The 21,701-nt window shown below is 41.3% G+C and overlaps 1 protein-coding gene across 1 annotated transcript in view; it reads right to left on the bottom strand.

Annotated features, from left to right (window-relative positions):
- LOC120316620 (short transient receptor potential channel 5-like) overlaps window positions 1-21,701 on the bottom strand; it is a gene marked incomplete at its 3' end in the record, with an annotated part of 79,188 nt that overhangs the window by 31,160 nt on the left and 26,327 nt on the right. The window contains exon 2 of the mRNA XM_039362398.1: window positions 1,469-1,867. Coding sequence (XP_039218332.1) covers window positions 1,469-1,846 — 378 coding nt within the window. The remainder of the gene's footprint in view (window positions 1-1,468; window positions 1,868-21,701) is intronic.

Genomic DNA, 21,701 nt, shown 5'->3' with positions numbered 1-21,701 from the left:
GGAATATTAGTTGCAAGTATTGTTTGAAACAGAAAAAGCATCTCTGGTAAAACATTCATCTTAATTACAGATTTTATAGATGTTCATGGCAGCGAGACGACGCACAAAAATGGAAGGATGTTTCGATTCCCACTATGGACTAATGGCTACAAAAGTTGATAGAGTTAGCAGAGATGGCTAAATTGACTGTTTTGATAAAAGAAAAGAATATAAGTACTTTAGTTTCTACTTCGAAACCACTTCTGGACTTTTTGCTTGAGGTGGGTGAAAAAACGATACTTTGATTTTGGGTTTTGCTGATTAGATTGATTTGTTGATATAGAAATGGCTAGTTCATACTGCCATAGAAATGTAAAATGAAATGTAAAAAGTTGAGGTTTGATGCTAATGCCTTATTTTACTGCAACAGAGGCAGCTGGAAGTTAATGCCTTTTTTCCCCCTCTTTTTCACACGTCTCTTTTTCCCTTCCCCTTACCTTTGTTCCTTACTATTTGCTTTTATATTTTCATGTTTTATATTATAAGTTAATAAAAAAAATAAAACAATTGGGGGGGAAACCAAAATGATTCCATGATTAATGGTATTGAATGCAGAAAGATCAAAGATGACCGGCATAGATGACCAGAATAGATGCCTGTCAAAGATCACAAGTGTGGTCAATGCTGTCTCCATGCCTGAAACCTAACTGGAAGGAATCCAGATAATCTTCTTTCTCCACAGTGCTCTGAAACCCCAGACCTCAAACCAACACTTTCTCTAACCTTCCCAGAAAGAAACGTTCAAGACCAGTCAGAAATTATTCAACAATGTTTGGTCTAATGATGAGGGATTTTGTTAAATAATGAGTGAAGTACATCCCTTCCCTCAAGAATGAATTCACTATCTGTTGGGTCCGACTGCACATCATCTCCCAGGAGACCTTGATTAACCAAGATGCATCCATAGCCTGAAGGATCCCATCTACTTTCTTAAGATTTATACATTCAAGCTTATCTATGGAGATTCTCAGTCATACAGGTCATAGTTATCCCAAAGATGCTTTTTCACAAGGCAACTGGCCTTTCTTGTTTTTCTTCTTCTTTCTTTCTTTTTTTCTTTCTTTCTTTTTCTTCTTCTTTTTTTTGAGGAAAGTTCACTTTTGAAGAAGCTTCTTGGATGAGAAGCTAAATTTATTCAAAAAAAAAAAGAAAGAAAGAAAAACAAGAAAGTCCAGTTGCCTTGTGAAAAAGCATCTTTGGGATTCAAGCTTATCCTAGATAGCCAAGCCAAAGCATTTCTCAGTCACCTCAATAGGACATGCCCAATCACAGAATCCAGTTTAAAGCAAAGCCAATAAACTTTACCCATCAGATCCCTTGAATAATTCCCATGATAGATAGACAGACAGACAGACAGACAGACAGACAGACAGATAGATAGAACCTTTGGGAAATCCCTTGGATACACATCTGTTCATTCTTGACTTACCTGCTTCTCCCCACTTCGCTTCTTGTAATTCAGAAGCAGTTCCACAGCCCCTACAACTTCTTTCCGTACTGCATACAGGAGTGCATCACCCACGTAGATATTGTGGCTCAGTAACAACTCCATAATCTCTAAGTTTTCGTTCTCTATGGCTATTAGAAGGGCACTGCGACCAAGAGGGTCCATACAGTTGATGTTGATGTTGTAGTAGATCTCCGCCTCCTCCAAGGAATGCTTCACGCTGGCATAGTCCCCCTTCTCCACAGCACTGAGGTAGGCCTTCTCCTCCGAGGACAGCTCCACTTCTGCCCGGACAATTTGCAGTGGGATCCGGTCTCTATAGGGGGAGTAGTTTACTTTTTTGTAATAGAGCTGAGCCATTTTTCATAGCGACTGGGTGGCCTGTTTGGAAAGAAAGAAAGCAGCTGTCAAGAGCCAGGGAAACCAGGAGATTCAGGCAGTTCAAATGAGTAGAAAGATTCATTGCAAACGTAGGCTCTCTACAAGAATCTGACCAACCAACAGTCAAGGGAAATGAGCGGTAGATAAGAGAGGTGTCCCCTTTATGGATTACTGCCTTGTCGTGGCGAAGGGGCTTGCGTAACTCAATGAAGCTATAAGCTATGCCGTGCAGGGCCACCCAAGACGGACAGGTTATAGCAGAGACTTCTGACAAAATGTGATCCACTGGAGAAGGAAATGGCAAACCACTCCAGTATCTTTGCCATGAAAACCCCATGGACAGTACTAAAAGGAAAACAGATATGACGCTGGAAGATGAGCCCCTCAGGTCGGAAGGTGTCCAATATGCTACTGGGGAAGAGCAGAGGGCTAGTACTAGTAGCGCCAGAAAGAATGAAGCGACTGGGCCAAAGCCGAAAGGACGCTCAGCTGTGGATATATCTGGTGGTGAAAGGAAAGTCCGATGCTGTAAAGATTTTTTCTCCATAGGAACCTGGAATGTAAGATCCATGAATCAAGGCAAGCTAGACGTAGTCAAAAAAGAGATGACAAGACTGAACATCGACATCTTAGGAATCAGCGAACTAAAATGGATAGGAATGGGTGAATTTAACTCAGATGACCATCAGGTATACTACTGTGGGCAAGAATCCCTCAGAAGAAATGGAGTAGCCTTCATAGTCAATAAAAGAATAGGAAAAGCAATACTGGGATACAATCCCAAAATGACAGAATGATCTCAATTCGAATCCAAGGCAAACCATTCAATATCACAGTAGTCCAAATCTATGCCCCAACCACTGGTGCTGAAGAGGATGAAATTGACCGGTTCTATGAAGCCCTACAGCACCTTATAGAATTAACACCAAAAAATGATGTCCTTATCATCATGGGGGATTGGAATGCTAAGGTAGGAAGCCAAAAGATAACCGGAATAACAGGCAAGTTTGGCCTTGGAGTACAAAATGAAGCAGGGCACAGGCTAATAGAATTTTGTCAAGAGAATACGATGGTCATAACAAACACTCTTTTCCAACAACCCAAGAGACGGCTCTACACATGGACATCACCAGACGGTCAACATAGAAATCAGATTGACTATGTGCTCTGCAGCCAAAGATGGAGAAGCTCTATACAGTCAGTAAAAACAAGACCAGGAGCTGACTGTGGCTCAGATCATGAGCTTCTCGTTGCAAAATTTAGGCTTAAATTGAAAAAAGTAGGGAAAAGCACTAGGCCACTCAGGTATGAACTAAATCATATTCCTGATGAATATACAGTAGAGGTGACAAATAGATTTAAGGAATTAGATCTGATAGACAGAGTGCCTGAAGAACTATGGATGGAAGTTCGCAACATTGTACAAGAGGTAGCAACTAAAACCATCCCCAAAAAAAAGAAATGCAAGAAAGCAAAATGGCTGTCTGAGGAAGCTTTGCAAATAGCTGAGGAAAGAAGGGAAGCAAAGGCAAAGGAGAAAGAGAAAGATACACCCAATTGAATACAGAATTCCAGAGAATAGCTAGAAGAGATAAGAATACCTTCTTAAATGAACAGTGCAAAGAAATAGAAGAAAACAACAGAATAGGGAGGACCAGAGATCTCTTCAAGAAAATTGGAGATATGAAGGGAACGTTTCATGCAAAGATGGGCATGATAAAGGACCAAAATGGCAGAGACCTAACAGAGGCAGAAGAGATTAAGAAGAGATGGCAAAACTACACAGAAGAACTATACAAGAATGAGCTTAACATCCCAGATAACCACAATGAGATGGTCACTGACCTCGAACCAGACATCCTAGAATGTGAAGTGAAATGGGCCTTAGAAAATCTGAGCAACAACAAAGCTAGTGGAGGTGACAGTATTCCAGCTGAGCTATTCAAAATCTTAAAAGACGATGCAGTAAAAGTGCTACACTCAATTTGCCAGCAAATTTGGAAAACTCAACAGTGGCCACAGGATTGGAAAAGGTCAGTTTACATTCCAATTCCAAAGAAAGGCAATGCCAAAGAATGTTCAAACTATCGCACCATTGCACTCATTTCACATGCTAGTAAAGTTATGCTTAAAATCCTACAAGCTAGACTCCAGCAGTATGTGGATCGAGAACTACCAGAAGTACAGGCAGGATTTCGAAGAGGCAGAGGAACTAGAGATCAAATTGCCAACATACGCTGGATCATGGAGAAAGCTAGGGAGTTCCAGAAAAACATCTACTTCTGCTTCATTGACTATGCAAAAGCCTTTGATTGTGTGGATCACAACAAATTGTGGCAAGTTCTTAAAGAGATGGGAGTACCAGACCATCTCATTTGTCTCCTGAGAAACCTATATGCGGGTCAAGAAGCAACAGTGAGAACCGAACACGGAACCACTGATTGGTTCAAAATTGGAAAAGGAGTCCGGCAAGGCTGTATACTGTCGCCCTGCCTATTTAACTTATATGCAGAGCACATCATGAGAAAGGCAGGGCTAGATGAATCAAAAGTTGGAATTAAGATTGCCTGGAGAAATATCAACAACCTAAGATATGCAGATGATACCACTCTAATGGCAGAAAGTGAAGAGGAACTAAAGAGCCTCTTGATGCGGGTGAAGAAGGAGAGTGCAAAAGTTGGCTTGAAACTCAACATTAAGAAAACCAAAATCATGGCATCCGGCCCTCTCAATTCCTGGCAAATAGATGGGGAAGAAATGGAAGTAGTGACAGATTTTATTTTTCTGGGCTCAAAGATCACCTCAGATGGGGACTGCAGCCAAGAAATTAAAAGACGCTTGCTCCTGGGGAGGAAAGCTATGGCAAATCTAGACAGCATACTAAAAAGCAGAGACATCACCCTGCCAACAAAAGTGCGTATAGTCCAGGCCATGGTTTTCCCAGTTGCAATGTATGGCTGTGAAAGTTGGACCATAAGAAAGGCTGAGCGCAAAAGAATTGAGGCCTTTGAACTATGGTGCTGGAGAAGACTCCTGCGAGTCCCTTGGACTGCAAGGCGTTCAAACCGGTCAGTCCTAGAAGAGATCAACCCCGACTGCTCTTTAGAAGGCCAGATCCTGAAGTTGAAACTCAAGTACTTTGGCCACCTAATGAGAAGGAAGGATTCACTGGAGAAGAGCCTAATGCTGGGAAAGATTGAGGGCAATAGAAGAAGGGGACGACAGAGAATGAGATGGCTGGATGGAGTCACTGAAGCAGTAGGTGTGAATTTAAATGGACTCCAGAAGATGGTAGAGGACAGGAAGACCTGGAGGAACATTGTCCATGGGGTCGCGACGGGTCGGACACGACTTCGCAATTAACAACAACAAGAGAGGCGTTCAAGATGGGCTAGACTTAGATCTATTGCAGGCATGCAGGGATTTGTGACTTACGACGCGCTTGATCCCTCACTCAGGCTCAGCCTGGTCATCCGCTACATCGGGATTTTATGGGAGAAAACTCCTGAATTCACTATTGGGAAAGACTACATGAAGAACATTTGACATCCAATTTTCCTGAACCTGAAGTCCTCCAGATGTATTAGACCAGTCCTTCTGATTCTAGAATGAATGGGTGACCTTGAAGGTTGAGGGGGAAAGATGCTGGCTATGAAACAAGCTGACAAGAGAGGCAGGAGCCCATGGTCATTTAATGGTCAGCTATTGAAACTTAGGAAGGACCCACCCTAATGGATTAAGCAGTTAAAAGTGGCAGCAGGAAGTTTATACATTCAGATGTGCAAGATTCTGGTAATGTAGTCCTACAATACAATAGAATTAGTTGTGTTTCTTGCCTGCTTTACCTGAGAGGGCTGACAAACTACCAATTAGCCGGTTTGTTCTGTGAATTCCGTGAAAATCAAGCTGTAATCTATCTGGCAAGTACCAAGTTAGGAAAGGGAAATATAGCAATAGCAATAGCACTTAGACTTATATAGCGCTTCACAGTTCTTTACAGGCCTCTCTAAGTGGTTTACAGAGTCAGCATATTACCCCCAACAATCTGGGTCCTCATTTTACTGACTGCAGAAGGATGGAAGGCTGAGTCAACCTTGAGCTGGTCAGGATCGAACTCCTGGCAGTGAGCAGAGTTAGCCTACAATACTGCATCCTAACCACTGAACCACCAGGGCTATATGCTTTTTAAGGAGTTTTTAGTATTGATTGGATTGGATTGGATTGGATTGGATTGGATTGGAGGGGAGGGGAGGAGAGGAGACTAGACGAGAGGAGAGGGAAGGGAAGGGAAGGACAACAAAAGAAGACACTCAAAGAGAAAAGAAGATCAAGAATTAGAATGGCTTAGTTGCATTGATGAGAGGAGAGGAGAGGAGAGGAAAGGAGAGGGGAGGAGAGGAGAGGGGAGGAGAGGAGAGGAGAGGAGAGGGGAGGAGAGGAGAGGAGAGGAGAGGGGAGGGAAGGGGAGAGGAGAGGAGAGAGAGAGGGGAGGAGAGGAGAGGAGAGGAGGGGAGAGGGTGGAGGGAGAGGAGAGGGGAGGGGAGGGGAGGGGAGAGGAGAGGAGAGGAGGGGAGGGGAGGGGAGAGGAGAGGGGAGGGGAGAGGAGAGGAGAGGGGAGGGGAGGGGAGGGGATTTTTATATCCACCCATCTCAACAAGTGACTCTGGGCAATCACAGAAACATTAAACAATTAAAACAAGAATTAAGATGGGAGACTAATATGGCCATTTCAAGCTCTTTTTGCTCTCCTCAGTTAGCCACACCCTTTATGGGATTCGAACATGGGCAGTTTACATGTTAGGCAGTTGTTTAACCACCCAGCCACAGGCTCTCCTCCCCTCTTTGTCAGCCATATGTGTGTGTGTGTGTGTGTGTGTGTGTGTGTGTGTGTGTGTGTGTGTGTATGGTCGCCAAGTAAAATTATTGCTATCGATGTAAGCCTACTAAAGAAATGTGGCCCTTAACACACTCGGGACTCATTTTTGGCAACTTAATTATCACTAGATTGGGAGGATCTTTTCCTTTACTTTTCTATAATTTGTCTCTGCAGTATGTTAGCTGGCGTATACTGTAGGATGAAGCCTGAGAAGGATCAAAGCAGTGTTTCAATTGGATCATAAAGCTTTCTAGATTACTTATGGCTTGTCAGCATCTAAATCAAACATCTTCAATCTGTGCCCTCCAGATGTGTAAATTCCTATTCAGACATTGTGGGTGCTTCACCCCCGGACGTTTTGAGGAAGAGACTGGACAGCCACTTGTCTGGAATAGTATAGGGTCTCCTGCGTGGGCAGAGGGTTGGACTAGAAGACCTCCAAAGTCCCTTCCAATTCCATTATTCTGCATGTCGCCCAGAATTCTTACACTGCTTAAAACAGGAGTATTTTCCAGATTTCAAGTACAAAGCAAATTCAAGACTGACATTCCTTTGCATTGGAGACGCTCACATTTCAGGGTGAGACTCTGACTACAAAATATGTGCAATAAACAATGGCAAATGCATGGTGGTCTAGGAACAGACAGGAAAGGTTAAAGGTTACTGCCAAATCTATATGAATGTATGCAGATGCTGAACTCTCTTTCTCTCTTTGATTTATAACTGCAGATTTGGAAATGCTCAATATATGTGAACCAAGGTAAAGAAAAAGTAACATATAAACGTAAAGAGAAAGACCAACAGAAGAAGGAGGTTGAGGAAGCTTCACAGGTATTGGTTCCTGAGTTTGTGGGACAACCAGGACTTACAAATTTTTTGGAGCGATCTTCAAGGGCAGATTTTAACGCATTCCTTTCGATGCTTTTGGGCAAGAGAGACTGATAAGGATTGTGTTTATAGTTGACGTAACCGGTTATTGGACAGAAGATTATGGAGACTGAATGAAAATTTTAGATAAGAAGTTTAAGTTTAAGTAATAGGTTTGAAGTATATTATAATGTCTTCAATGTTTGGGTTTTTTTTAATTATTATTATTATTATTTTTAAGATGCAATTTGTTATTGGTAAAGATGTATATTACAATGTGTTTAAGATAGTATTTGTTATTGGTAAAGATTTAAATGCGTATAAGGGGATCTTAATGTTTTAAGTTTTAAGTTTTAAGTAATGTTCAAATTTGTGTCTTGGAGGGAGTATATAAAGAATGATGGAATATAAGTATGACATGAAAAGGTTTAGAGTATATTATAACGTGTTTAATGATTGGATTTTTTTAATTATTATTGTTATTATTATTATTTTTAAGAGAAGATAATTTGTTTAAAGTTAAAGTTTAAGTATTTAGCTTAAGTATTCAAAGAGTGTTTTGTTTCAATGGTATAATGAAGGTTTATATGTTTATTTTTTTGTTTTATGATAAAGAAAGAGGGAGAGATTAGATTTATATTGTACGTATAGATGTTCAAAGAAAGTAATGTTTAAATTTGTGTCTTGGAGGGAGTTTATACAGAATGATGAATAATATTATAAGTATGATGTTAGAAAATGTTTAGAGTATATTATAATGTGTTTAAGGACTGTAATTATTATTTTTTTAGAGAAGATAACCTATTTAATTTAAGGTATTTAGATTTGTTTAGGATTTATATGTGTTTTAAGTTTTTCTTTTCTTTTTTTTGAAAAATTTTAATTAAGCCTGTACTCAACTCTGGGAAGGTTGGGGGAGGGTTTGGGAGGTTTGGGGAGGGGGGGAGGGTATGGGAGGGTGGGGGGGTTTCGGGGAGGGGATTTGTTTTGTAAAATTTAAAAAAATTTCAATTAAAAATATATATATATATATGTGAACCAACTGCAGTCCCTAAAACAGTGATGGCGAACCTTTTAGAGACCGAGTGCCCAAACTGCAACCCAAAACCCACATGCATTGTCGAGTGCTGAGTGGGTGTGGCCCATTAGCTGGGTGTGGCCCAGTGGGTGGGCGTGGCTGCAGTGGTAACAGCAGACTGGGTGGGACTAAAAAATTCAATCAATCAATTCCAACTCTGCAAGATCTTTTTTTTCCCCGCAAGAAGTTGAAATTGACTGATTGATCAAACCTCTTTTTTTTTTGCACACGGCGACAGAGGCCTAAAGCGAAAAGGTTTTATAAAACCCAGCTGAAGGCCTAGGACTGGGGCGACGGCGCGCATGCCCACAGAGAGGGCTCTGAGTGCCGCCTCTGGCACCCATGCCATAGAATTCGCCACACTGCCCTAAAACATTAATGAAATACTGACATATTGGAAGTGATACCTTTTTACAGTGTCTTGTTAATGAGCAAGCATCTTTTCCATTACTTTTTCAGCCTTCTGATGTTCTTCCCAAGCACTCTCTGTGTGACCTTGCAGCAGTTTTATTTACATTCTGACACATTTAATTATTTTTAGTGCAACCTCCTCTCTTTTCACAATTTATAAATAAATCTCAATGAGGATTTCAGGTGACAGAAGGGCAGGCTGAATCCTTTTGGTCCACGGATGCTATCGCCAAGTGCAAGACAGTTCTCTCTTGAGCAAAAACTGCAAATTGAACATGAGTTCTTTCTAGCCAATTAAACCTCCAGGGGGTACATGGTCTCTAATCCCCCAAAAGAAGACAGAATAAGGTGAGCTGGAGGGCAAGGATGGGAAAACTACCGCCAGGGACGTTAATGTCCATAAATGCTGAAATTTTCATTAAACCGCTTCCAGTGGGGCAGGTAACTTAAAACTGCATTAAAAATGACATGGTTGGAACTAAACTAAAAGACCTAGAACAAATAAGAAGTTAAGAGTTTATTACGTAGCTGTCATTCTGTCAGCTTCTTGAGTCCTTCCATCTTGATGTTGTGTACTTCTTAGAAAACAAAAAGGATGCTTCAGCACTCTTGCAATTGTGTGATTATGGGCAAGGAAGGGAGATAGAACATTTCTGGAAATTAATGTACACCCCAAAAATGTACACCAATATCCATCTATGGCTCCTACCATCCCTTTCATGTCGGAGGCATTGTTTAAGATGCTTCCAGGTTGAAAGGATTAGTCAGTAACATCATTGCCTGGTGGACGCCCATGGGGGCTCCTTTTATGTCCCCATCAAGGAGCTGGAGCAAATGACGGGACTCACCCCCACCATGCAGCAGCACTCAGGTCTCCAATGCTTGCTTGCTAACCTCCAACTCACCATCCTAACCACATGAGCTACTGTGCTCCTAGCCTTGTCTTGTCAAGTGATACTTGATAACAAACCAGAGTTTGCTTATTTATTGTTTTCATTTCCCTGCCTAGTATATTCGAGCATTTAAAGAAAAATTTACAGAAGGCCACCAGCCAGCCAGAGTAAAGCTCCCAGTCCTTCAATTTCAACCTTAGGCTTTTTCACAGCTGAAACTGATTGTATTTCCAAGCAACATTTTTCAGAAAGTTTTCTTTAGCGAGATTTCTTGAGACAAAACGTATGAGGTTGAAAAGATTATATGCATTCCAGCAACTGAAGTATTTTGCATTTAGGACCAATTTATATCCATGTACATGTGGGCAGAAAGTTGCTGTGATTATCTTCCTAACCCTCTTCCTATGTTCCAATGAGTAGCTGGGTCTCTTTGTTATGAACAGGGACCCTTGCATCTGGTTGTTCATGTAACGATCTCCAAAATCTTTATTAGTCTAGCCGCCAACTCTTAAATTCTGGGTTGGAAATGTTTTAGCAACCCTTCCTTGAATTACAGTGGTGCTTATTATTTCTTTATTTAACGCATGATGAGAACATGACAGAAGAGAAGGAAACAGATACAGTACACCCTCTACGTGATTATATACCAATTTTTAGTTCTTCTGTTCAATGGTGTCTAATTCTTAGAAACTGCCTGGACTAGTTCCTGCAGTTTTCTTGGCAAGTTTTTTTTCCCAAAAGGTTGGTCTGCCTCTTTTCTGAGAAGAAGTGACTGGCCCAAGTCAACCAGCTGGCTTTGTGCTCTCACAAAGAACTCACAGTCTCCTGATTTCTAGCTTGATGCTTTAACCCAGTGGTTCTCAACCTTTTTAATGCCGCGACCCCCAACCAGTCGTAAGTCGAGGCCTACTCAACCACTCATAAGTCATAAATTGACTGATTGAATCTTTTTTTTTTTTTTTGCACACAGCAGCGGAGGCCTAAAGCGAAAAGGTTTTATAAAACCCAGCTGAAGGCCTAGGATTGGGGTGACGACGCGCGTGCCCACAGAGAGGGCTCTGAGTGCTGCCTCTGGCACCCGTGCCATAGGTTTGCCACCACTGCCCTATACCATTCCAGACAAGTGGCTGTCCAGCCTCTTCTTAAAAACTTCTAGTGATGGAGCACCCACAACCTCTGGAGGCAAGCTGTTCCACTGATTAATTGTTCCCACTGAAAGTTCTCCTTAGTTTTAGGTTGCTTCCCTCCTTGATTAGTTTCCGCCCGTTGTTTCTTGTCTTGCCTTCTTTGGAGAATAGGTTCCCCCCCCCTTTTTTTATGGCATCCTCTCAAATATTGGAATACTGCCATCTTGTCTCCCCTTGTCCTTCTTTTCACTAGACTAGACATACCCAATTTCTGCAACTGTTCTCCATAAGTGAACTTCTTCACTAATACTTCTTCACCATAACTTCTTCATCATTCACCACTCTTGTGACCAACAGTTCTCCTGTTCCCAGAGGTGGCAATGCTGGCAGGCAGGATAACTCCATGCTATAGTGAAGTTATTCTGTTTCCCACCAGTTTTCATATGAGGAAAAATTAACTGCTAGCTGACTCTGAGGGAGATGATCATCTCTCTCTGTTGTGGTAAGACTGTGAGATGGTATAAAAACGTGTCCATTTTATTTACGCACCTTCAACTAAGATCCCAACACAACATGTCAACTTGTGATGAGTTGCCATCAGCAGGGAAAAGGGGAATAGAACATGAGCTGCACTCAGCATGCCCATGTAAGAAAAAAAGGGCTAAGTTATTAATTTAATCCAGCAGATTCCACCGGTGTTCTGCCAATCAAGAGGAAGTGTTCTCTTACACTCCTCTAAAAGTGCACACATATAAGCCACCAGAGCTGTGCAACACTTCAGAGCTTTTAAGCCTTGCCACATTCTCTCTCCCAACTGACCTTTTAGCTAGAAGATCTTCAGTGGGAAATTGAAAAGCCTAATGGAAAACAAACATCAATCTCTGCCATCATCTTTGTTTTTAAGAATGTCTGTGAGCCTCATTAGGTCCCATAGGCGTCCATAGAAAATGATAGTAGCTTTGCGTGGGTATATGCCCAACCCAAAGCACTAGAACAGTGGTTCTCAACCTGTGGGTCGGGACCCCATTTGGGGTCGAACGACCATTTCACAAGGGTCGCCAAACAACACAGTCCGCCATTTGAATAGAGTCTAATTCTATTGGTTTTCAAAAGCCAATAGGAATTGTCCAGGCTGTCTCTGCCCTGCTGAGCCCGCCAAAAGTCCTATTCTGCAAACGGTGCTGCACCAGTTGAGTAGTCCTCGACTTACGACCGGTTGAGTAGGCCTCGACTTACGACCGGTTGGGGGTCGCAGCATTAAAAAGGTTGAGAACCGTTGCACTAGAAGGATGCAGGAGATAATTCAACCCTTCCTTTTTAGAAACCGGGAGAGTGTGAGTTGTAGTTCTGCATTAGGCATGAAAGCCAGCTGGGTGACTTTGAACCAGTCACTAGGTCAGGGATCCCCAACTGTGGCAACTTTAAGACCTGTGGATTTCAAGTCCCATGGCTGGCTGGGGAATTCTTGGAATTGAAGTCCACAAGTCTTAAAGTTGCCAAGGTTGGGGACCCCTGCACTAGGTGATTGTGAGTTCTAGCCAGGCCTTAGGCACAAAAGCCTTAGGCATGAAAGCTGGCTAGGACTTTGAGCCCACCACCAGGAAACTGAATTCTGTGTTAGACATGAAGCCAACTGGGCAACTATGGGCCAGTCGAGCTTTTTCAGGGTTGATGTTTTGGGGGAAATAAGAGGAGGAATATTAAATATGTTCATCTTGAATTATTTATTTTTTTAAAAAAGCAGGATATAAATAAATAAAGGAATAGAGTGCTGGCTGAAGCCCACGTGTGTGAAGAGCACCCAATGTGGAGAAGACAGTCCTCAGGGTCAGGCATTTGCAACTTCTACTGTTGCAACTTCTACTGTTATCAGTGAAGTATAAAATCTTGGAACATGCAGAAATGAATAAACTTACACTAGAATTAAAAGACAAGGAGGCAACAGAATTTTATGAAATTTGAAATAACTGTTATAATTGGCTAGAACAGAGAAAGAAAAAAGATATAATTAATGATGTAAATAAAATGTAAATAAGATGTAAAGAATGGTTAAAATGTACAGCACTGTTCTGTTAAAAGAAAAGATTTATGTTTATGTATTTTAAGTTTGTTTTGGTGTATGGTGTGTGGTGAAAAATAATATAAAAAAATTAAAAAAAAAAGAAGAAACCGATTCACAGAAAACAGTAAAAAAAGGAAAATGAGGAAAACAACCCAGCCTTTGCGATAACTTGGTTGAAATTGGGAGATGGTTCGGTTGCTGAAATTCTTGTACGACTCTCCCTTTGTTCTTAATAAAGATACTCTGACAATCACGCCTAGAAAATAATTTCAGTTTAGATGGGGTTTCTCAATTTTAGCAACTTTAAGCTGTGTAGGTTCAACTCTCAGACTTCACCTGCCAGCAAGATCTAAATCTGTGACAGATAAATCCTTCTTGACAACTCCCAATTCTGGAATTCGACTTCAGTTTGGCTTCTAATCCACAAGAATATTAACACCACAAGAGTGTCAAGGATCAAAGGATATAGAGATGATGTGACAGATTCGTTACAACCGTGTCTAAAGAACTGAGAGTAATGATTTACTCAGGGAAAGATTAATACTCTGAGTACCCTTCTTTCTTCAATTAGCTCTGATTGATATATTTATATCTGGATGGAGACTTTGAATCTCCAGTATATAACCTTCTGTTTGATGGTTATGCTAGAACGTGCTGGAACAATTTCCATGACAACCCAACATTGTGCCTTGATTCCAACTTTTAACAATTTTCTGACAACTTCAATCCCTGAATGGACGCATTACTGAAAGAACGCACTCCACGCATGAGCATTTCTCTTTTGAAAGAAAAAGAAAAGCAAATTCTTTTTTAGCAAACTGAATGAAAAACTGCTGAGTGTTGCTTTCTGCACAACAGTAACAAAATGATAACCAGATATTATTACACTGCAGCAGAGGTGGGCAATTAGGGCAATGTTGCGACCTATGGACTTCAACTCCTAGAATTCCTGAGCCAGCCTGGAGTCCACAGGTCATTAAGTGGCCTTAGTTACCCACTCCTGCAGTACAGACTGACAGGACACCCAAAGTCATAAATTTGGATCACTCTCCGGATGGAGTCCCAAAGGTGCTTTTTCAAAAGGCAACTGGACTTCCTTTGTTTTTCTTTGAAGATGTTTCGCTTCTCATCCAAGAAGCTTCTTCAGTTCTGACTGAACGGTGGAGAATGGAAGGATTGATATTCCTTGCCATCATCTGGTTGTTAACACTCTTTCTGAGAATCATTGAAGCCACTTGGAGGTTGGTTTGTGCCCTTGGGGTCACCTGAATCCTATAATATGCCAATTTTTTTTTTCTGGAAATCCATTCTCCTGCACCATTCAAAGGGTGTGCATCCGCATAGCTAAATGTCTATGGAGCTTTTCAGTCCTCCAGGTCATGGCTGCCCCAAAGGCGCTTTCTTTCAAAAGGCAACTGGACTTCCTTGGTTTGCTAGAAGACATTTCACTTCTCATCCAAGAAGCTTCTTCAGTTCTAATGAATAGTGCCTAAATCTCCTAGTGCAGTGATGGCGAACCTTTTAGAGAGCGAATGCCCAAACTGCAACCCAAAACCCACTTATGTAATGTCAGGTGCCAGGTGGGCGTGGCCATTGTGTGGGTGTGGCCCATTGGGTGGGCGTGGCTGCGGTGGCAACAGCAGACTGGGTGGGACTAAAAAGTTCAATCAATCAATTCCAACTTTGCGAGATCTTTTTTTTTCCCCTGTGAGGTTAAAATTGATTGATTGATTGAATTTTTTTTTTTTTTTGCACACGGCGGTGGAAGCCTAAAGCAAAAGGTTTTATAAAACCCAGCTGAAGGCCTAGGACTGGGGCGACGGCGCGCATGCCCATAGAGAGGGCTCTGCGTGCCACTTGTGGCACGTGTGCCATAGGTTCACCACCAGGGTCCTAGTGGCTTCAATGACTCTCAGACAGAGTACCAACAATCAGATGACTGCAAGGAATATAAGTCCTTCCATTCTGCACCATTCAGTCAGAACTGAAGAAACCTCTTGGACGAGAAGCAAAACGTCTTCAAGGAAAAAAACAAAGAATGTCCAGTTGCCTTTTGAAAGAAAAGCATCTTTGGGACAAGCATGACTTGGAGGTCTGAGAATCCACATAGACAATTCTTCAGATGGAGAGAGACAAATTCCAGTGTTCAAACTATAACATCTGACACCACCAACCGTTTCTTTTTCATAAATGAGAACTGCTGGACCAAAGCAGAAAAAAACCACTTCACACTCCTGTGCAAATCCATATGAAATTCCGCAGACCTGCTTTATCTTGTTCATTGGCTGCTTTAGTTCATAACTGATAAGTGGTAGCATTTATCAGCCCCAACCCATCTTGATAACGTGAGCGTGCATCTCTATAATGTGTTTTTGATTCAGAAAGGCATTGCTCATACGATGGAGCTAACTGACTGCTTCACCAAAGGGAGAGAGAGAGAAAATCAGTCTTTCCGACACAAGAATTTGTGGGGAGGTTTTTTTTCCCCCCCACCACTAGCCTATTGGGATCCTGAGTGAGCAGCAAAGCTGAAATAAACAGGCTAGAGCAGATATCGGGATGAACCATCTGCCGGCTCACAAAATGGCACATTGAGCTATTTGTCATTTCAAGAAATTCACTTGGGAAGCTACAACCGGGTATCATTATTTTAAATACTGTCACTAAATCATATATAGCTGTTTTGCCATTTTGTCAGGAGATGGTTGCATTTCTAAGATGCTACAGGTTCCAAACAGCCATTTAAAGCACAGCCACCTTTACGTATGGAGAGATGTGTAAAAGAGTCAAAAACATTTGGATACAAACACGGGTATTGATTCAGAAGATTTTAAAGACTAGCCTATAAGTGAAACCAGAGCTTTTTTTTCTTTGGGGGACTACAGGTAGTTCTCGATTTACGAGCAGAATTTCCATTGCTAAGCAAGGCAGTTGTTAAGTAAGTCACAACCCTTTTGGCTACCAGTAAATGAATCATGCAGTTATAAAGTTGACCCAGCTTCCCCCATTGATTTTGTTTGTGGGCACTCAGCCGGGAAGGGTTGCAAGTGGTGATCACGTGACCCTGGGATCCTGCAACCGTTGCAAATACATGCCAGTTGCCAAGCTTCCAAATTTTGATCATGTGACTGTCGGTGCTGAGATAGTCCTAACTGTGAGGCCAGGACACAAGTCGCTCTTCTCAACGCCATTGTTAAATTAAACGATCGCTAAATGAAGTCAAGAACTACCTGTTCTGGATTGTTCTTATATATAAAACAACTGCAGCAAGTTTACTATACTGTATGCTCAAAAATGGAAAAGTTGGAACATTTGGTGAAGACGATGGAGTTTGCAGAGATGTCTCTGGAGGCAGGGCGAGAAGCAACGGATGGAAACTGATCAAGGAGAGAAGCAACTTAGAACTAAGGAGAAACTTCTTGACAGCTAGAACAATTAACCAGTGGAACAACCTGCCTCCAGAAGCGGTAAATGCTCCAACACTGGAAGTTTTTAAGAAGAGACTGGATAGCCATTTGTCTGAAATGGTGTAGGGTTTCTTGCCTGAAGAGGGGGTTGGACTAGATGACCTCCAAGGTCCCTTCCAACTTTACTATTATTATTATTATGGATCATCGCACAGTCAGCCAGATGTTCAGACTGGATTTGGCATTTTGTCTACCTATCGAGTCCTTACCCAGGACCTGGGATAGGCAGATGTGGATGTTTGATGGTATTACAGGTATTGTCGCAGGATGGAAGCAGTTCCTAGTAAGGCCGCCTATTATTATTATTATTATTATTATTATTATTATCGATCATCGCACAGTCAGCCAGATGTTCAGACTGGATTTGGCATTTTGTCTACCTATTGAGTCCTTACCCAGGACCTGGGATAGGCAGATGTGGATATTTGATGGTATTACAGATATCGTCGCAGGATGGAAGCAGTTCCTAGTAAGGCCGCCTTTTGCAATTGAATAATAATAATAATAATAATAATAATAATAATTATTATTATTATTATTATCATCATCATCATTTTACTTTTTCTGATCAGAGAAAAAACAACATCAGCATTTATGGCCGATTGGAAACTTCTTATGCACTTCTTGCATGTAACAGAAAAAAAAAGGCCTATGATTTGTGATGTGGATGGTTAGAAAAAAAATGGATAACAGAAAGGAGCTTTTTTTGTAATCAGTGTGTGGGATAATTTTCTAATCATCACTAGATTTGCCACAAAGAAAATTAGAACTCCTTTCTACTTCTTTTTATCTTTTCTGTCGGCATGTTTCTTTTCTTTTCTTCCTTTTTCTTCCCTTTATTTCTGCAATAGTTTAGGCTAGCATTTAATGTTCTCTTTTGAACTTTTAATAAAATTTATGTTTAAAAAGATTAGGATATAAGTATTTCTGGTGCCATCCTTTTCCTACACTCCGAAAGCAGACTGGAAAATGCCAGACTGCATCCTATGGTGACCTCCAGCATAAAAGAGATCTCAAGTTTGAGAAAAGAGAAGGTGTATTTCAAATTAGTTAATCCTTCAATCTCACATTCTAGGAAAAAAGGGAATCTCAAGAGGGTGAGAATAAGCCTGCTTTAAGGAATTTGCTAATAAATGAGGGTTATAGCATTCAGGGTTATTTACTTGCCAACTTTCCTTTTCTTTTACATTTGCTTTTCCTGATGTTTTTCTACTTAACAAAATGTTTGAAAAGGTTAAAACAAAGGAAAGGGTTGAAATCTAGAAAGAAATAGTCTAGCAAAAAGGACTAGAGGTGACACGATAGTAGTCTTCCAATATTTGAAGGGGCTGCCCCACAGAAGAGGGAGTCAACCTATTCTCCAAAGCGCCTTAAGGCAGGACAAGAAGCAATGGATGGAAACTAATCAAGGAGAGAAGCAACCTAGAACTAAGGAGAAACTTCCTGACAGTGAGAACAATTAACCAGTGGAACAGCTTGCCACCAGAAGCTGTGGGTACTCCAACACCGGAGGCTTTTAAGAAGGGACTGGACAGCCATTTATCTGAAATAGTATAGCGTTTCCTGCCTGAGCAGGGGGTTGGACTAGATGACCTTCAAATTCCCTTCCAGCTCTGTTATTCTGTTATTCTGAATTAGATATCCAACTGGCTTACACCAGAGAGACAAACAGCTTATGGCTGCCGTGAAGAGAAACCTCAATTGGCAGCCTGTGCACCATTACAGGAAGCTTGGTTAGTTTTAACTTTGGTTTTTCGGATCATATGTAACTCAGCCCTTTCCAGATTCTTGGCCATTTCCTTCTGCATGAATCTGAACAGTAATTAATTCGCTCAGTTTAGAATTTTCTGCAAGCTCAGTCAATCTCTATGCTTGTATCAAGATTTATTTAATGGATATATTTTGCTGACCGGTGCACAAAATCTTTTGCTATTATACATATTGGATTCTTTCAAGTATCTTTAAGAAGCCACAATCCTATGAAGGCTATCTGGAAGGTGGTTGCACACATGATTTGTATTATACACTGGGCATCATTTGCATGATGAAATCAGGAGGCCCATGGTGAGATGACATCCATGATTTACGCCCAGATAAATCCCTTCCAAAACTCTTTTCCTGCATTGTTTGCTCAAGAACCTAGGAATGACTGGATCCATGTAGAAACTCTATCTTTTTCATCCCAGAGAGAGAGAATTATTCCCCACCCTGAATGAAATTAACAATAGAAGAGAATATTTGTAGCTCAGGGCTGGACTGTGGATCCTTGGTGTTCTCTGAGTTTGATGGTTTTCTGGTTTTTGTTTCATTACCCAACTAGGTAACATCATCAGTGCTAGGAGGAGGAGGAGGAGGGCTACTTGATGCTCTCTGAGTTTGGTGGTTTTCTTGCAGATATTTCATAACCCAACTAAGTAACATCATCAGTGCTGTAAGGGAATGGGATTGGAGGAGGAGGAGGAGGAGGAGAAGGAGGAGGAGGGGGAGGAGGAGGACAACTAGGACTGTGGGATCCTTGGTGCACTCTAAGCTTGGTTGTTTTCTTGCAAATATTTCATTACCAAACTGGGGTGCAATGTGGACTAGCCTCCTCAGGGTGCACTCTGCGTGATGTGAATTTGTCATGGATAAACACTCTACACAGTCTGATTGCTGGACCTCCCAAGGATCTCCCAGCAAGAAGCTGCAGCAGGAGTATGAAAAATAAAAACCACACTTAATGCTGTATTTTGTTACAATATACAAAATAAATAAATAAGTAAATTACCAAACCAGGTAACACCATCAGTCTGCTAGACAGTCCAGCACCGATAATTTTGCCTAGTTGTCTAAAGAAACATCTGCAAGAAAACAACCAGGCTCAGAAAGCATCAAGAGCCCACAGTATGTAATTAAAAAAAAAAAGTTTAAATGGAACAACTGAGAATGCCTAATACATCGTTTCTATTTTCAAATCAAAAACAGGTAACGGAGAACTCTAAAAACTAAAGAAGAAATGTGAATGATTTAAAAAAAAAAAAATAAGAATGCCGCCAATGTGCACAGATGACAATACAGGCCTTCCAAAAACTCCTTGCATGACATTTTCCTGCTTCTTTGTATTATATTGGTCGAAACGAATGGACACTTGATTGGCACAACCTAAATTTAGCTGCAATGTTCTTCTACCTTTATGAGCTGTAGTCTGAAAGATTTTCAGGGAAGTGGCTGTCTCACAGAATCAAACCGGATAACTGGGAGTTGGCCCCCCCATCCCTCTCCTTTAAATGCTCACACAAAAGATTAACCCCCAGGAAAGAAGCATTCAGCTCCAGCAACTTGTGTCAAGGTTACAACGCACAAGCAGACAAACCCAGTGCAAAGAAAGGATAAAACTTCTGAACTTTGCTTCTCCTATGAAACCAAGCCCAGGTAGTCCTTGACTTATGACTACAACTGACCCCAACATTTCTGTGGCTAAGTGAGACATTGGTTAATTTGAATTTTGCCCCGTTTTTACAATCTTTCTTGCCACAGTTGTTAAGTGAATCACTTCAGTTGTTATGTTAACAACACGGTTGTTAAGTGAATCTGGCTTCCCCCTGGACATTGCTTGTCAGAAGATTGCAAAAGGGGATCACATGACCCTGGGACGCTGTGACCGTCATAAATATGAGTCGGTTGCCAAATGTCTGGATTTTGATCATGTGATCCTGGGGATGCTGCAACGGTCGTAAGTGTGAAAAACGGTCATAAGTCGCTTTTTCCAGTGCCGATGTAACTTTGAGCGGTCATTAAATGAACTGTTGTAAGTCGAGGACTATCTGTAAAGCATTCATCCAACGTTCACAAAACAGGTGCCTCATTGGACGCATTGGGCCACAGCCAACGTCTTCTACAATGAAGAAGGAAACTGTTGCACGGCATATGTTGGTTTTAAATGGGGGGGGGAACTGATTTAATACACAACTTGCATACAGGTAACCCTCAACATACAACAGCAACTAAGCCCATGGTTTCAGTTGCTAAATAAGAAAGTGATTAAGTGAGTCTTGCTCCATTTTACAACCTTTCTTGTCGCAGTTGCTAAGTGAATCTGGTTATGAAATATATCCTCGCACAACTGGCTTTAATTATCACTTTGATTGACTTAGGGAATAATTACTTTTTTCACTCAGGCTCATGTCATGTTGGGTGACCTGTTATGCAATAAAAAACTAGCATCAAACTGTTGTTATCTGCATATGAATAGAATCCATATGAACATTCGGTAATAAAATAATGCAGACATTCAGACGCTCAAAGGATCAAAAGGAATCTGATAGCATCTTTTCAGAGTAATACATTTGATTAATTCATCATCAAATTTTATGTGTCGTTGCAAAATGATGACACCAACACGAGGGCACATAACCAACCAATCAAGTTTGCAACCTTGTATTGCAAATGCATCCATATCTATTAAAGTTGCCCTCAACCTTAAAGAAAATGCAAAGCAGGATTTTCTGGATTGCTTTTAGCTGACTCAGTTGCTAGTCCTTAGAGCAGGGGTCTTCAGACTTGGCCCTTTTATGACTTGTGGACTTCAACTCTCAGAATTCCTCAGCTTGGCATGCTGGCTGAGGAATTCTGGGAGTTGAAGTCCACAAGTCATGAAAGGGCCAAGTTTGAAGACCCCTGCCTTAGAGAATAATTAGTCAAAACCCAAGAACCCATAAACTAAGGTTCAATCGCATGTTAGACAGCAACCGTAACACTTGCTTCCGTATCAGCAAACCCTGTTATGCTTGACAGTCAGTCAGCTGATTCTAATCAGCAATACGCTGAGGCCCTAAAGCTCCCATAGGCTTTTTTCCTAAGCTGGAGGTGGATGAGTTCCTCAACCCAACTAAAGAGAGGATTCTCCAGTGTTATTTCCTTTGACAAAATTGGTCAATTGTGTTCCTGAGATTCCAGTTCATGGTCAAAAAAGGATTCTTCCTGCTCAGAACATCCTGAGCAGAGTTACAACAGGACCCTTGATGGAGACCTTTGACTGTGGCGTTTCTTGAGAATTGAGCAACATATCTCAAGA

Source organism: Crotalus tigris, unplaced genomic scaffold (genome assembly GCF_016545835.1).
Source record: "Crotalus tigris isolate CLP2741 ecotype Arizona unplaced genomic scaffold, ASM1654583v1 scf7180000019431.395589, whole genome shotgun sequence".
Classification (NCBI taxonomy): domain Eukaryota; kingdom Metazoa; phylum Chordata; class Lepidosauria; order Squamata; family Viperidae; genus Crotalus; species Crotalus tigris.
The sequence above is the reverse complement of the archived record's forward strand: the minus strand, read 5'-3'. Positions and strand labels throughout refer to the sequence as shown.